Source organism: Miscanthus floridulus, chromosome 4, assembly GCF_019320115.1.
Source record: "Miscanthus floridulus cultivar M001 chromosome 4, ASM1932011v1, whole genome shotgun sequence".
In the NCBI taxonomy this organism is placed as follows: Eukaryota; Viridiplantae; Streptophyta; class Magnoliopsida; order Poales; family Poaceae; genus Miscanthus; species Miscanthus floridulus.
Window position 1 is genome coordinate 121,452,977 of NC_089583.1, and position 14,129 is coordinate 121,467,105.

General features: G+C 42.6%; 1 protein-coding gene across 1 annotated transcript; it reads right to left on the reverse strand.

Moving 5' to 3' along the window:
* Nucleotides 1–9,012: 9,012 nt before the first annotated feature.
* Nucleotides 9,013–13,711, reverse strand: LOC136552927 (vacuolar-sorting receptor 1-like). The gene is made up of 12 exons (XM_066544501.1): nucleotides 13,260–13,711; nucleotides 11,598–12,284; nucleotides 11,415–11,503; nucleotides 11,228–11,297; nucleotides 11,065–11,148; nucleotides 10,893–10,969; nucleotides 10,704–10,785; nucleotides 10,528–10,610; nucleotides 10,347–10,413; nucleotides 9,880–10,011; nucleotides 9,686–9,792; nucleotides 9,013–9,551 (listed from the first exon to the last, which is right to left on the reverse strand). The coding sequence occupies exons 1-12, from the start codon at nucleotides 13,570–13,572 to the stop codon at nucleotides 9,438–9,440; spliced, it is 1,905 nt and encodes a 634-aa protein (XP_066400598.1). The 5' UTR covers nucleotides 13,573–13,711; the 3' UTR covers nucleotides 9,013–9,437.
* Between the last annotated feature and the right edge of the window lie 418 nt (nucleotides 13,712–14,129).

Below are 14,129 nucleotides of genomic sequence, written 5' to 3' on the forward strand. Positions count from 1 at the left end.
CTAAAAAGTTGGCCTAGCTCCCAAACTTTCATGGCTTATCACCTAAACGGTAGTTTAAAAGCATGTTTTGGTGTTTATACTCGTTTAGACACATTTAATGCTGTCGTTTAAATTTTTTTGACCGGTTTGACTGTTTAGACGCGTCTAGCGTTTAATTAAGTGACTAGGGCCTAAATGAAACGCGAACCCACTGTTTAGCGTTTAGACGATAAGCATGAGCCGACACATCATCCCCTGCTATATGTTTGTGTATTCTTGATCAACAAGCCCTTAAGCTTCATATACTCCCTCCTCAGTCCAACAAAGAATGCAAATACGTATTGCGTGCCGACAAAAGTAGTTCACGTTTAACCAAATTTATAGCAAATATTATTCACATTTATGGCTCTAAATTAATTTATTATGAAAATACATTTTGTAATTCATCTTATGATATTTATTTGATATCATAAATATTGATTTTTTATCTATAATTAATCAAACTTAAGATACTAAACCATGGCACTGTGCTAGAATTGCATTCTTTTCTGGTTGAAGGTAGTACGGAATTGGCGTAGCATAACAGAGGTGCACTGCACATTCCTTTAAGGTGATGGTTAACAAACATGACATGGGCACAATATATACAACCAGAAAGGGGTTGGGTTTAATTTACGCTATTGATTTACGTGTGCCATCACAAAGGTGTGGACTAAAATGTACTCAGACATAGATGTCTCTCCGTGACTCATAATAAGTCTAGGCAACAATGGTAGGAACACATAAATTTCATAGGAATAATCAATGTATATGAATTATGCTGAAAAAATAGCACACATGAATAGGAAAACCTTTCCACATTTCAAAGATAGCATAATTAACTTGCAAGACACCGGAATTAAGCAAGGCAATTAGACCAGCCCCGGCACGACACCATGGCTAGTGGTCTCAGGCTCCACATCCACACTCAAGGTCCACATCTTAGGCTAGCTTGCAGAGGTGGCAACTGCTTCATTTGACAAAAAGGTAGAACAACGGGTCGCGCGTTGGAGACTTGAGTAGCAAGGAGAAAGTCATCGGTACAAGTTTCTTGGGACCACGCGGCCACCGAAAAATTTGTGCGCTAGGACAGTCGATGGCAGAGGCACAACCGGGATGACAACCTGTGTTCTGTGTTGGAAAAAACAACCTCATATTTTTTATCCACATGGTCTTTCACTTTTGTTTGAGGCTAAGACCCCTAACAACTTGTGTTGGTGAATCCCTTACCCACAAGAGAATGCTACGTTGACCACTTCACCACTTGGATTTCTTCGCACCTAGATACTATATGTGTAGGTGCACCTTAAGACATGGTAACATTGCTTAGTAACCTGGTGGCGCTAGCTAGGTCTTATTAGGGTAGATGCAATAATGCTGACAACAGTCGGTGTTAGCCCTAGCAAAAAATTATGGTCCATGTAAGCATTATTGGGAATGCATGAGACGTCACCTATGCTCATCGCAAACCTAGCGCTCTCTCTCTCTCTCATTTACTCTAAGGCTCACATCTCTACCACCACTATTGGAGGCGGCCTCTTTGCCGAGGGCCCAGGGCACTCGGCAAAGGCCCAAAAGCCCTCAGCAAAGGCTTTGCCGAGCGCCGCCCTCGGCAAAGAGCCCTCGGAAAAATATTTAACGGCAAAGAGGCTCTTTGCCGAGGGCCATTTGTCGGGCACTCGGCAAAGTCTTTTCCGAGGGCCAACGGCGACACTCGGCAAAGAAAAACAGCTGTCAACGGTGCTGCTCCGTTGACGGCGCCTTTGCCGAGTGCCGATAGTTAGGGCACTCGACAAAGACATTTTTTTTTCAAAAACTCTTTGCCGAGTGCCGCAGCGGCAAGGCACTCAGCAAAGACATTTTTTAATTTTTTTAAAAAGCTCTTTGCTGAGTGCCTCCCCAGCTTGGCACTCGGCAAAGATTTTTTGCTTTTTTTAAAAAAATCTTTGCCGAGTGCAATGTCCTGGCACTCGGCAAAGTTTCCCAGCTTTGCCGAGTGCCATGACCATTGCACTCGGCAAATCAACCGAAATTGCAATTTTTTTGTTTTTTGCATTCCACTGACATAAACAGTTCAAATATATATCACATGTCATATATATATCATAAACATCACAATAATCACATATATATCACAACGAAACCATTTTCACACATTATATCGCAACCATAACTCAAATAACAACATATCGCAACCACAAATCAAATATCACAACCACAAGTCACAAATTCACAACCACAGTCCATCAAGTCCAATCACAAGTCACAACCACAAGTGAAGCTCAAGTCCAAGCACATGACGAAGCACAACTCCTCAAAAAGCGGCCTATGACACGATGGTGAAGCAAAGGCTCCATCATTCGGTGACGCATGAGTGGGGTTATTCGAACCCGCCGACGGAAGCTGCAAAAAGGATAAGAGGTTGCATGTGTGAGATTCATCTAGTAAGTTTCTATGTGAAGCATTGGTGTATGTCATAGCTAGTGCAAGCATCTAGTAAGTTTCTATGTCAAGCATCTAGTAAATTGAGAATGTCAAGCATGGTTGTATGTCATAGCTAGTGCAAGCATGTAGTAAGTTTCTATGTCAAGCATCTAGTAAGTTTCTATGTCAAGCATCTAGTAAGTTTGTATGTCAACCATGGTTGTATGTCAAGGAAGCATCTAGTAAGAGTGAACTTTCATACTTACAGGAGTGGCTGTAGGAGTAGGCGGTGGAGGAGCTGCCAACAATTCTTAAGAAATCAACAGCTAATTCTCAATGGATCAAGAGTTGTATCAAGCCAAAGTCAAGTTCATGAAACTAAAACTACAACAAACACTTAGAAATAATTTCAAGTGTTGAATCAACTTTCAATTCTGACTTGTGGGTCCTTTTTGAACATGTTGTGCACATTTTCATGACTTGGCTTCTAAACAAAGTTTGTTCCTTATCAAATTTGCTACAACTTTGTTTTAGGTTGTTCAGACATGCAAACATCATAAGCTACACTTTTTAAACAGTCAAACAAAAGGGTTTAGGAGTCAAAACAAGTCAAACCACTTTTTGAAATCCTATTTAGGCAACATGATCAATATGAACAATGTTCCAAATGACATTCTAGGTGTCACTAAGTTGTTTAACGGAATTATTAGCCACACCACACCTTGGTCACACAAGAATCAAGCATCGTATGTACTAAAACAATGAAAAACACATGAAATGTTACAATGTTTCATAGTCATGTTTCACACGTTTCATGATCTTGTTGCATAGTATTAACTAACCATATTTTCCTAAAGTGAGTTGCATATGTTGCACTTAAGTGTTGCACACTTTTCGTTTCATACAAGAAACAACACACATGACATATGCAACATGTTGCCATGTTTCAAAATCATGTTTCATGTGATATAAACTTATGAATGAATGAATGATGCTCATGTTCATGAAATGCAAGTGCAAATATGGAAGCCAAACACCTGGGGTGTTACAGAGACAGAGAGAGAAGAGGGAGACCTGAATGATCTAAGGTTCGAGGGAGACGAAGCCACGTGGGGTTTTGTTCGTCCGAGGTCACCATGTGGCCGTCGGAAGAAAATAGACGGCGCAGATCAACCGGGCTAGATTTTGGCCCAGGAGGGAGCGCGCAGGGGGCGACTTTGCTGGCCTAGGCCTAGGTTATGGCCTAGGAGGCACCATGGGCTTACGCGCGCATAGTTGGGCTAGGCCGTCTCCGCGGTCGAACCGAGTAAACAGTGAAGAATTGAGCCCTTTCCTTTTTTTCTTTTTTTAGTGAATTTAGTTTTTTTCCTAGAAATTGATTATTGGCTCAAATAAAACTAGATTTTGATGAGTTTTTTTGTGGGTAAAATTCACAAATTATGTTTATGTTTTCGCTGTAAAGTTTAATGTTTATTATCTTCTAATTAAATTCGAACCAACGGAAGAATTTAATTTGAAGAGCAATTGTATTTAGTAAATTATGATTAAGTTTATCCTCTAATTAAATTGGAACCAACGGGAAAATTTAAATTAGAGGAGTAGTCTATTTTGTTTAAGTAAGATTATGGTATTGTCATTTTCTAACCAACGTTGATGATGACAATATTATAATGAATTTAAGTTTGAAGATTAAATCTTCGGTAAATTTTACACCAACGTGGTGAATTTCTCAGAGAGTAGACCAAAAAATACTCCTGAACTAAAAGAATGTATTTCACTATTAAGTTTTCGCTGTAATGAAGTTGATTATCTTCTAATTAAATTCGAACCAATGGGAGAATTTAATTTTGAAGAGTAGTTATATGGATTTCAAGTTAATTTATGAGTTTTAATTCATCAATTCTATTTTCTACCCAACAGTGATATAGAATTGATGCAGAAGCATATTGTATATTTTATTTTTTAACTTTTAAGATCACTCGGCTGTATGCCAATGGGCTGCAATATTGGGGTATGTGAATGAAAAGGCTTGAGTCAAGCCAGTTTAGGACAGTTTTTTTGTTAGTTTACCATTTTCTGATGAAATTAGAACCAACGGGAAGATTTATTTGAAAAATAAAGTATAACTGAATGTTTTAGTTGTCATGTCTAAGTTTTTGTATAGATGTATCCCGCAAGGGGAGAAGTTTTGGCATAGTGCTTATGCTAGTCAGTCCTGTATGGTGGGAGAAGTTTTATTATGATTCACATGTTTGTATTCCGCATAGCGAGAGAAGTTTAGGCAGCTCTTATGCTGTCCCAGTATTGATCGTGGCACAATAAAAATGCATCGTCATGGTCAATACTAATCAAAGGATAAGAAAAAAGATACAAGCGTGACTTGTAAAAGTACTGCTAATAAAAAACCTCGTTGAGTTCTTAAAGTGAATTAAGGAAAGTGTACTCCTAAATGGATCAAGAAATAACTTTGTTTACATGATATAATCATGTGAATGAAGTAAGTTAAAAGTGTTTTCTCGTTTATAGGCTTTCTGAATAGTTATCGAAATTATGGCAGTAGAGTTCATGCCATATTTCAAGGGGGAGAATATAAAGATCAATTAAGAAAAATAATCTTCATTAAGAGTGAGATAAAGATTAACTAAGATGAATGCGACCGTTGAAGGAGTACAACTATCACAACGATGATACCCCTAAGCAGAGAAATAGCTAAATCCCTGGACTTTTTAAAGTTCTAACAGAAAGATAGCGTGGTTAGCCTCTAAGATGTTAAGGTGGTGCTTAAAGTGCCATATGAGGTTTTAACGGATTAAACCCAAAATAAGAAATTTAAAGATATACTATCTTTAAAAAAGATGAGAAGATCTGGGGGAGCATAGTATGTAGAGGTATGTAGAGACCTAAGACTTGAAGAGAAGAGGGACTACGTGCCCACTCCAGTGACTCAGGAGCAACAAGTTTCTTAATACCTGTTGACGTTGTATGACTAATACAATACCTGTTGTTGGCTCTTCGAAGAAGATGAATAATATAAACAAGGATCTTGTGATACAGGAGCCTGTAGAATCAATTGTCTCTTGGCAATGAAGAGCAACAACAGCCTCATATGAAAGTGCCAGTATCTGAGGCCCCATAAGATCTCAAAGAATTAGTAAACTAGTTTTTCCAATGACTATGAAGTCTATATTAGTAAAGAAATTTAAATAGAGGGTGATCCCACCTTATTTAAAGAAGCCATGAGAAGCGTTTACTCGTTTAAATGGCAAGAGGCTATGGAAGTTGAAATAAATTCGAAGAATACCAACGATGTTTGGAATTTAGAATAAATTCCTAATGGAGCCAAAACAGTAGGTCGTAAAAGGGTCTACAAGACAAAACGTGACTCCAAAGGGAATGTAGAAAGATATAAAGCACGACTTGTGGCAATATGCTTTACGCAAAGAGAATCAATAGATTACAATGAGAGTTTTCTCTCTAGTCTTATGTAAGGGTTCTTTTAAAATTATTATGGTGCTAATGGCACATTACGATTTAGAGTTACATCAGATGGATGTAAAGACAGTATTCCTCAATGGGGATTTGTATGAAAAACATTTACATGACACAACCTAAAACGTTTTGTCATGTAAGAAAAGAACATATGGGATGTCGCTTCTAAAAATTCATTTATGGATTAAATATAAGTCTCTAGACAGTAGTGTTTGAAGTTAATGAAATAATAAGAAAATTTAGGTTTTAAAGAAAATGAGAAGGACAACAGCGTTTATACAAAGTTCAAGAATGAAAAATTTATTTTCCACATCCTATGAATAGATGACATTCTACTCACTAGTAGTGATGTTAATCTGTCATTGGAGAAGAAGAGATTTTGTCCTCAAGTTTCAATGTGAATAATCTTAGTGAAGTGTCATTGGTTCTAGAAATCAAAATTCACCGAGATAGAAAAAGATGGGGTATTAGGACTATCGCAAATGCATACTTAGAAAAGATTCTAAAGAAGTAAAGTATGCATACGAGTAAACCTACGCCTGCTCCTATAGTCAAGGGTAATAGTTTTGGGAACTATAAGTGTTCCAGGAACCGATATGGGATCAATCAAAAGAATATGATTCCATATGCTTCAGCTGTTGGAAGCTTGGTGTGTGTATAAATATAAGTAAGAACTTACCCTGATGTAGTTTATGTATCCGAGATATTTTGGCAGAAGTCCAATTTAGATATAGATCACTGGAATTGAGTTGAGAATGTCTTGCGTTTTTTCAAAGGATTATAGGCCTCATGCTGAGTAGGAAAGAATAAGAACTCTCAAATAGTTGAGGGTATAAAAGTTAAGTCCTGACGAGATGTGTAATGAAATCCACAACAGTTGCTAACACTCATAGTTGTAGTATTAATGTGGAAAAGCTCCAAAGAAATAGTTGTTGTGTTATCAGCGATGCATACCATAGTATAGCTTGTCATGAGGCTTAAGGAACAAGTAAAAAAGGTTAAGAGAATATGTACCCGGTAAGTTAACTATAAGACAACAAGTCAAAGTGTGCTGCCAAACATATTGACACTAAGGTATATATTATAAAGGAGAAAAATCCAGAATCGTTTTGAAAACATTGAGCATATAAGTACCGAGTAAGTACTTGTGGATCCGCTTACCAAAGGCTAACCGCCCAGTGCATTCAGAGAACACACAGTCGACATGGATTTATGTGAAAGCCTATGATTTCTGGATACTACGGGACTAGTTGAGTATTTGTTTCAAAACAGAGAGATGCGTTATAGCTGTTTAATCTAATGACAACAGACTGTGACGATGAAGCACGTTCTATGCACCGATCTGTAATGGAATGGGGACAAGATCAAGGGGGAGAATGTTAGGTTGATCTCCACCAATTGGTCCAACGACCAATTAGGCCTTTGGATCCGCGCCCTAATCGGGGACACCCAACCGCTCTTTGGTTGGTGGGCCTCTGTCGCACAGCATCATAAAAGAGAGGTGGAGGCCAGGCATAAGCTACGAGGTTCACCTGAGCCGTTGGGCGCCCCACCTACTTTCTAAACCTAGATCGATCGAGAGGGGTGCTGCTAGCGACGAAAAGCGCCACCACAACCTCTGCGCCACGTCGGACGTCTACACCATGATGGTCAGCCACTCCTATATTCTCCTCTCTCTTTGTATCTCTCTGTGTCAAGTTATAAATTAAATTAAACTAAACAAGTATCGAATTCATCCTCTAATCTATACCTACATGATGATAAGGATTTAAGAGGCACAGCTAGTAGCTCGGCATCGGTTAAGCCCAATCCCACACAACCGGCACCCCCGTCCGTCCCCGCACGCATCGATCATCTTGTCTTGTCCCTGAGAAGGACGCATTGGACGCCCGTCGGGTCAGTGGTGGTGGGAGATGGCGGCAGGCGCGTCGGCGGACGGCGGAAAAGCTTGCCGGCCGCTTGCCGTGGCGTGACCGAACAGATGACGCAATTAGACACGAATTAAAGGCACTCTGCTGCTCTCCGTTATTTTCACGGCTATTTATTGGGTGCGTTTCTGGTATACCTAGCTTCGAGGAGAGAGCGACGTACCAGACGTACCAAATTTTAAAACGGTCATGCCTACAATGCAAACAACCACAACCTGTTTGGCACGGCTCCAGACGGCTCCGGCTTCGCCCCGCAAATTTACTGTTCATTTACTGTAGCGGAGCCAGTTTTCTCTCTCCTCCTCTCTCCCTCTCACAGCCAGCAGCTTCACCGGTGAAGCCCGAAATTTTGGCTCCTCCGACTCCGGAACAGTACCCGAGCTACAGTGAGAGGAAAAAGCAGGAGAGAGAAATCTGGCTCCGGGCTACAGTGATCTACAGTGATCTGCGCGGTGATTGTCAGGCGGAGCCGGAGCTGGCCGAAGCCTTGCCAAACAGGTTCTAAAAATCTTTGCCAGACAAGAATGATTCATCTTTGCCACAACGGAATCTTTGGGAGAGAGCAGCTATTTATTGCTAATATTTTTTTATAAATAGTTAAACTTAAAATGTTACCAGCCTGAACTCTACGGTAACTTTTTTTTTTGGACGGATGGGGTACTAGACTGGAATATTTTAATTTTCTGAAAAGAGTTTGGCGCCCATGCTTTTACGTACTCGTACTACCACTACCGTACCCATTACTCCAGTCAAGGCTGGTTGGGCCCAGCCCAGGTCTGCCACTGCTCCAATCGCCATGCCCCACCCATCCGCAAGGCAAACTAGCGGGCCAGCCAGTTCCAGGGAGGGAACACACGCGAGCCCACGGCGCGAACCCAACCAATCCAATCCCCCACCGCATCAGGTGCTTTGCCTTTGCTGCTCGCTGTGTGCCCACTCCCAACCCAAGCCTAGTCCCAGCACTGCCTGCCGCTTCGGTCCAGCACTGCCGCTGCCGCTGATCCAGTCCAGCGCATGGGCAGGGACAGGGCGGCTCCTCCAATCACGACCATTATCACCCTTCCCGCATCTCATTTCAGGCACATTTGCCACCCCGCCTTGCTGACCTGACACCTTGCCTATTCAAGGGTATTCATGCAAGAGAACGTTTGGAATGGTAGCAGGCTCATGCTCCTTTTATTCAGCACAGCAACACACACACTTCAGTGTTCAGTCTCAACAACAATATTTACACAGCGCTCAACGATTAATTACTGTGTTACGCAGCACGACTGCAGGCTCTAAAAGCAACTAGAGAGAAATCAACGGACTCTAAACTGCGGCGAGAGATCCTAATCTTCTATGTGACCTTCAGAAAGAAAAATGAAAAACAAACAAACAGGGTGTGATGAAACAGTCTACCAATAGTACTACGCCCTTCAGAATTATAGGCTCTATATGGAGAATCAGCATCCAATTCTGCACACGAAGGGAAGCTCGAGGCAGCCGACTTCTCTGTCGACGTAGATGACTGCCACCAATGTGATGGGATGCAATGCTACTAGCTCTTTATGCTCGATCCATGTAAGCCTTGCCGTTTCAGATGTCTGCATGGTCGACGGGGACGACAGGGCGATGTTGGTTCGGCATCTCTTGGCTCTCCAGGGGCATGTACTGGGCCATGATCGCACGGATCTCTGAATCCATGTAGCTCTGGGGATAGTACGTACGATAGGAACAATGAGTCATCTCTTCTTAAGCTTAATTAAAATGCATAATCTCTACCGAATAAACAAAAAAAATGCTGTTGGAGTAAACTCAAGGTGAAGGTGGGTGAATTGTTTTACCCGTAGCCTGTATTTGTACACGGCGTATGCTCCTGCTCCAGCCAAGGCAAGGCCAAAGAAAATCACCCATAGGAAGCCCCAGCCCAGAGACGAACTGGATTGTTTGCCTGCAGCATTAAGGGTCACATCACTACTACTTCTGTAAATAGTGTGGAGTCCTGATGACGACAGAGGTGTCAAGTTAGATAACTCACTGATGCAAGTATCATGCTCTCTGATGTACAGCAAATTGCTGCCGCCGCAGCTGCACTCGTAGCTTCCCCATGTGTTCTCACAAGCGCAATTCTTGCACTGGCAGAAAAGTTTCTCTTTGCATTCATCGACATCTGCAAATGGCAAGCAGAAAGGCATTGCATGAAAGGAATCAGGAGGCTGACACTGTTGCCATCCTGGAGCCATCGTTGTGTTGGATAAATTGATAGTGATAGCTCTATTGGAGGAATTTCTAGTTTACTATAGCAAATAACATTGGTGCAAGCACAACTACCAGTCTAGCCAGGTGCAAATGTATTATTCTTTTCTAAAAAAAAAGGCCCTAGTCTTGTAATATAAATTATGCTAAGCTGTAGTTGCAAATGAGCATATTATGTCAGAAACTCAGCGTGAAACATATTTCCCACAATGCTGTAGAGCAAACTTTTCACCCCAATAACACTAGCACCTTCACAACTGTTCACTCCATCACCCTTGAAGCCTGATGGGCATTTGCAGCCTTTAGCTTCTTGATTCTGTGAAGTTCCAGAATTAGTTTGTTGCTCCAAACAGCAGCCACAAGCGAAACTGGAAACGAGAAAAATAGCGAAACTGGAAACGAGAAAAATATCTGAAAGAGGTTATCTTACTGAGCAGGCAGAGACAGTCTTCCCGTTCCTAGTCTTATTCCAGCAGCCCCCATTGTTGATCTGGCACCTACCAAGACCAGAAGCTGCCAAAGGCAAGCCAATTAGCATAATGACATGATTGGAAAACTAAGTTCAAACTTAGACATGAGAAAAGATGGTAAATATGGAAGTATTACCTTCACAGTGGCTGTACCCATCACCTATAAACTTTACACCATTGACAATAGGGCATTCACAAACACGACCACGGAAGGTATCCTACAATATAAATCTCAATAAATTATAAATGTGTACTCAGTCATGAACAATGATGAATAAGGTAACACCCCCACACCCAGAAACCCCACAAAAATGCAAAATTGTACCTTGCACGCAGAAACATTGGTAGCCTTGTCTAACCAGCAACCTCCATTGTTCTCCAAACATTCATTTGTCTCAATATCTGCAAAATAGAGAAGCCACCCCACAGAAAAGGAATGCAGCATCAGAAGAAGTCCAGGTACAGTTCTTTAACAAAAAAGGGAAAATCTCACAAACCTTCGTGCAAACAGACATCAGGTTCAGTTGTCTCCTCAAATCCCGAGCATACTGCTTTTAGCACAGATCTTTTTTCCAGTTTACCTAAAGGGAAGATTAAAATGATGGCATAAACGGTGTCGAGGCATAGAAGACTAACTGCACATGATGAGATGTGGCATACCTCTGTATTGTCTGTTATTGACGACAAGAGTAGGCAGTATAGTTACATCACCGCGAGAACCATGCCCAATCTAAAGGATCGAAAGCATAAAGGTAATTGTTTAAAAAAAAGCATAAAGATCACCCAACCAAAGAACAAACTAAAAATATATGGAAGGAACCCCTGACAATCTAATGGTTTATCTTACTTGAGCATCCTGTTCTGCTTTGAGGACTGGATTTTCTTTATCGGCGTCAGGATCTCCAACACACTTGTTGATTTTCTCAATGTCCAATCCTATAGAAACAACAGATGAATAAATTTACAGCAAAGATACCTTCATTTTTTTCGTATATAATCAAGTCACGTGGATAAAGTTTACAAGACCCACCAAGTGAATTGATAACACCATTTGCACATTCACGTGTGTATTTCTTCTCCTTCATTGGGCACCTAACAGCAAAGTCGTGCACATAATCCCACCACATCCACGGCCTGCGAGTTTCATTGGCAACTCTGAACACGCAAATTTGAATCAGGTTCTGAACCACGACATCTTTGCCGTCATATCCAATGCTGAAATCCTGCTCTGGGTCTGGTGCGCAATATCTCCCATGATTGATACATTGTGACTTGCACTGTTTGCTCAGGATAAAAGCTTCTGGACAATACCATGTGATATAGTGAGGGGTGAACTGGGTGTAACCCCTTTTCTCAAGGGCCTGCGCTATTCCTCTGAAGCTCCTTACGAAGTTCATTTGCATGTCACATTTAGCGCCGCATTCATCGTTGCTGTTTGTCCAGAATTCATACTCCACACGCTCATCAGGATGGGGCAGAGATTCCCTCCAGTCCAGAAGGACATTCACCATTTCTCCATTTTGCAGTGCTTTCCTGAGGTCATCTCCAAATCTCTTGGTCACAAGTGCTGAAGGAATCGTGATGTTCACTATGTGCTCTGTGCCACTGGATTCTGGAGAATCCATTGTGATCAAAGGCTCGACTTTGTCGTCGGCAACAAGAACTGCTGCAGCTCCAGCGTTTTGTGCATTCCATCCCTTGGTTGTGAAGTAGCAGTCTGCACACCACAAACGATTCTACAATTTCAATTTCGAAAAACAATCCAAAATAAAAAATTTAATTAAACCCATGAATCAGTTGTAAACTTTGATGACACAGGTCGATCTATTCTTATCACAAGAAAGAGAAGAATCTTTTTTTTTTAGAATAAAGAGAAGAATCTTATGGAGACATAGAACTAAACAACTGGGACAAGCAAAGCCTCAAACTAGGTCTCTAATAAGTCCTGGTTCACTCAAGGCACAACACCTCCAAGAGTGCACCTAAATCTTTCTCAAAACGCACTAGTTGTCCAAGAAAAAATTAACAAAACCTTGCACTTTGTGGTTTGAACCCACTCCCTTTCACTGCCAGTCTGTGACGGTCTTGGCATACCGGAGCAGGAATATATAGCCATGTAAAACAATTCAGGGGAACAAGTGCAGTGCTACTTGGGAACGGATTCCATTGTGAATTACGTAAATACTCTATATTACCTAGCTGACACGTGAATGGAAAGATTCAAAAACCACGTACTGTTTCCGCAAATAAAAAGAATGTGAAAAAAAAGTTGTGTGGGTAAACTCTCTGACAAAGACTTGTGTTAACCTTCGGACGAGGAAGCCGTGTGCCCCCAAGAACATGAGTTCAGACTGAACCGATTATATATATTTTCAAAAGGTAGAAACTAGAAAGACTTCCAAGTTCGAGCCAGATCATTCAAAATTAACACGTGCACTACCGTATTTTTTAAACTATTGATCTCGCGGTATACTCCTATGTTACTAGTCGCTCGAGAGGACAAATGGGACGCGAAAGCACACGTAATAACAAACCCAAATAAATTGCCGGTGGACATTTCTACAGTGGCACATGTGCACAGAGAATTCTATGTTTATTTAATATAATCTCCTCGATCATGGTAGATTCAATCAAATCAAAGAAATGAAATTTATTAAAGGTAGGGCTGATGGATGGCCGGGGATCACCGTACCTCCGCGATCGACGAGCAGGAATACGGGCAGGCCGCCGGGCTTGGGCTTGAAGGAGAGGCCGGAGTCGTCGAAGGGCCTGCAGGCCTTGGCGTCGGCCTTGGGGTAGACGACGACGCCGTGCATGGTGCCGCCGTACTGCGGCATGCCGAAGTTGCCGATGGCGCACTCGTAGACGCCCCGGAGCGCGGCCGGGGACGTGACCCGCAGGCTGTTCTTCTCCACCACGAACCGCGCCGCCGCCCGGTGCGCCGCGAGCGCCAGCGCCAGCGCCAGGAGCAGCAGCAGCCGCCTCGCCGTCGCCGTCGTCCCCATGGACACACGACAGGATCCGAACCTTGTTGGTTCGTTCCGGCGGATCGATCAACCGATGGACCTACTATACCAAGAAGAAGTGGAAATGGGATGGGTTCTGGGAGCCGAGAGCGAGCGAGGGGCAGGCAGGCAGGCACCCTTTCCGTGCGGCTTGGGGGCTTCAGGACAAGAAAAGGCGAGGGGAGGCTTTTGCGGACGGGCGCGGGCGCAACGACTGCGGCCCGTGCGGCCGTGCCCGGAGGGTTTGGTTTTGACTGGGCCGGCCGGGAGACGTGGCGCTGCGCGGTGGGAGGCTCCCACTGGCCACTAGGAGGGGTTTCTTGGAACGCTTCCAAGTTCCAAGGCAGCAGCTGCTGCAACTCTCTGCAGCAGACCGCGGAACGGTGACGGTGGTGGTGGCCACTGGCGAGCGAGCGAGCGAGGAGGAGGTCTCGTGTCGGACGCTCAGGGCATGTACAAGAGAGAGAGAGACAACGGCTGTATGTAAGTTCTTCAAATTTATAATTCAGACGGCTGAACAAATAACTCGTACAACCCACAGACAACTGCTGTCTATA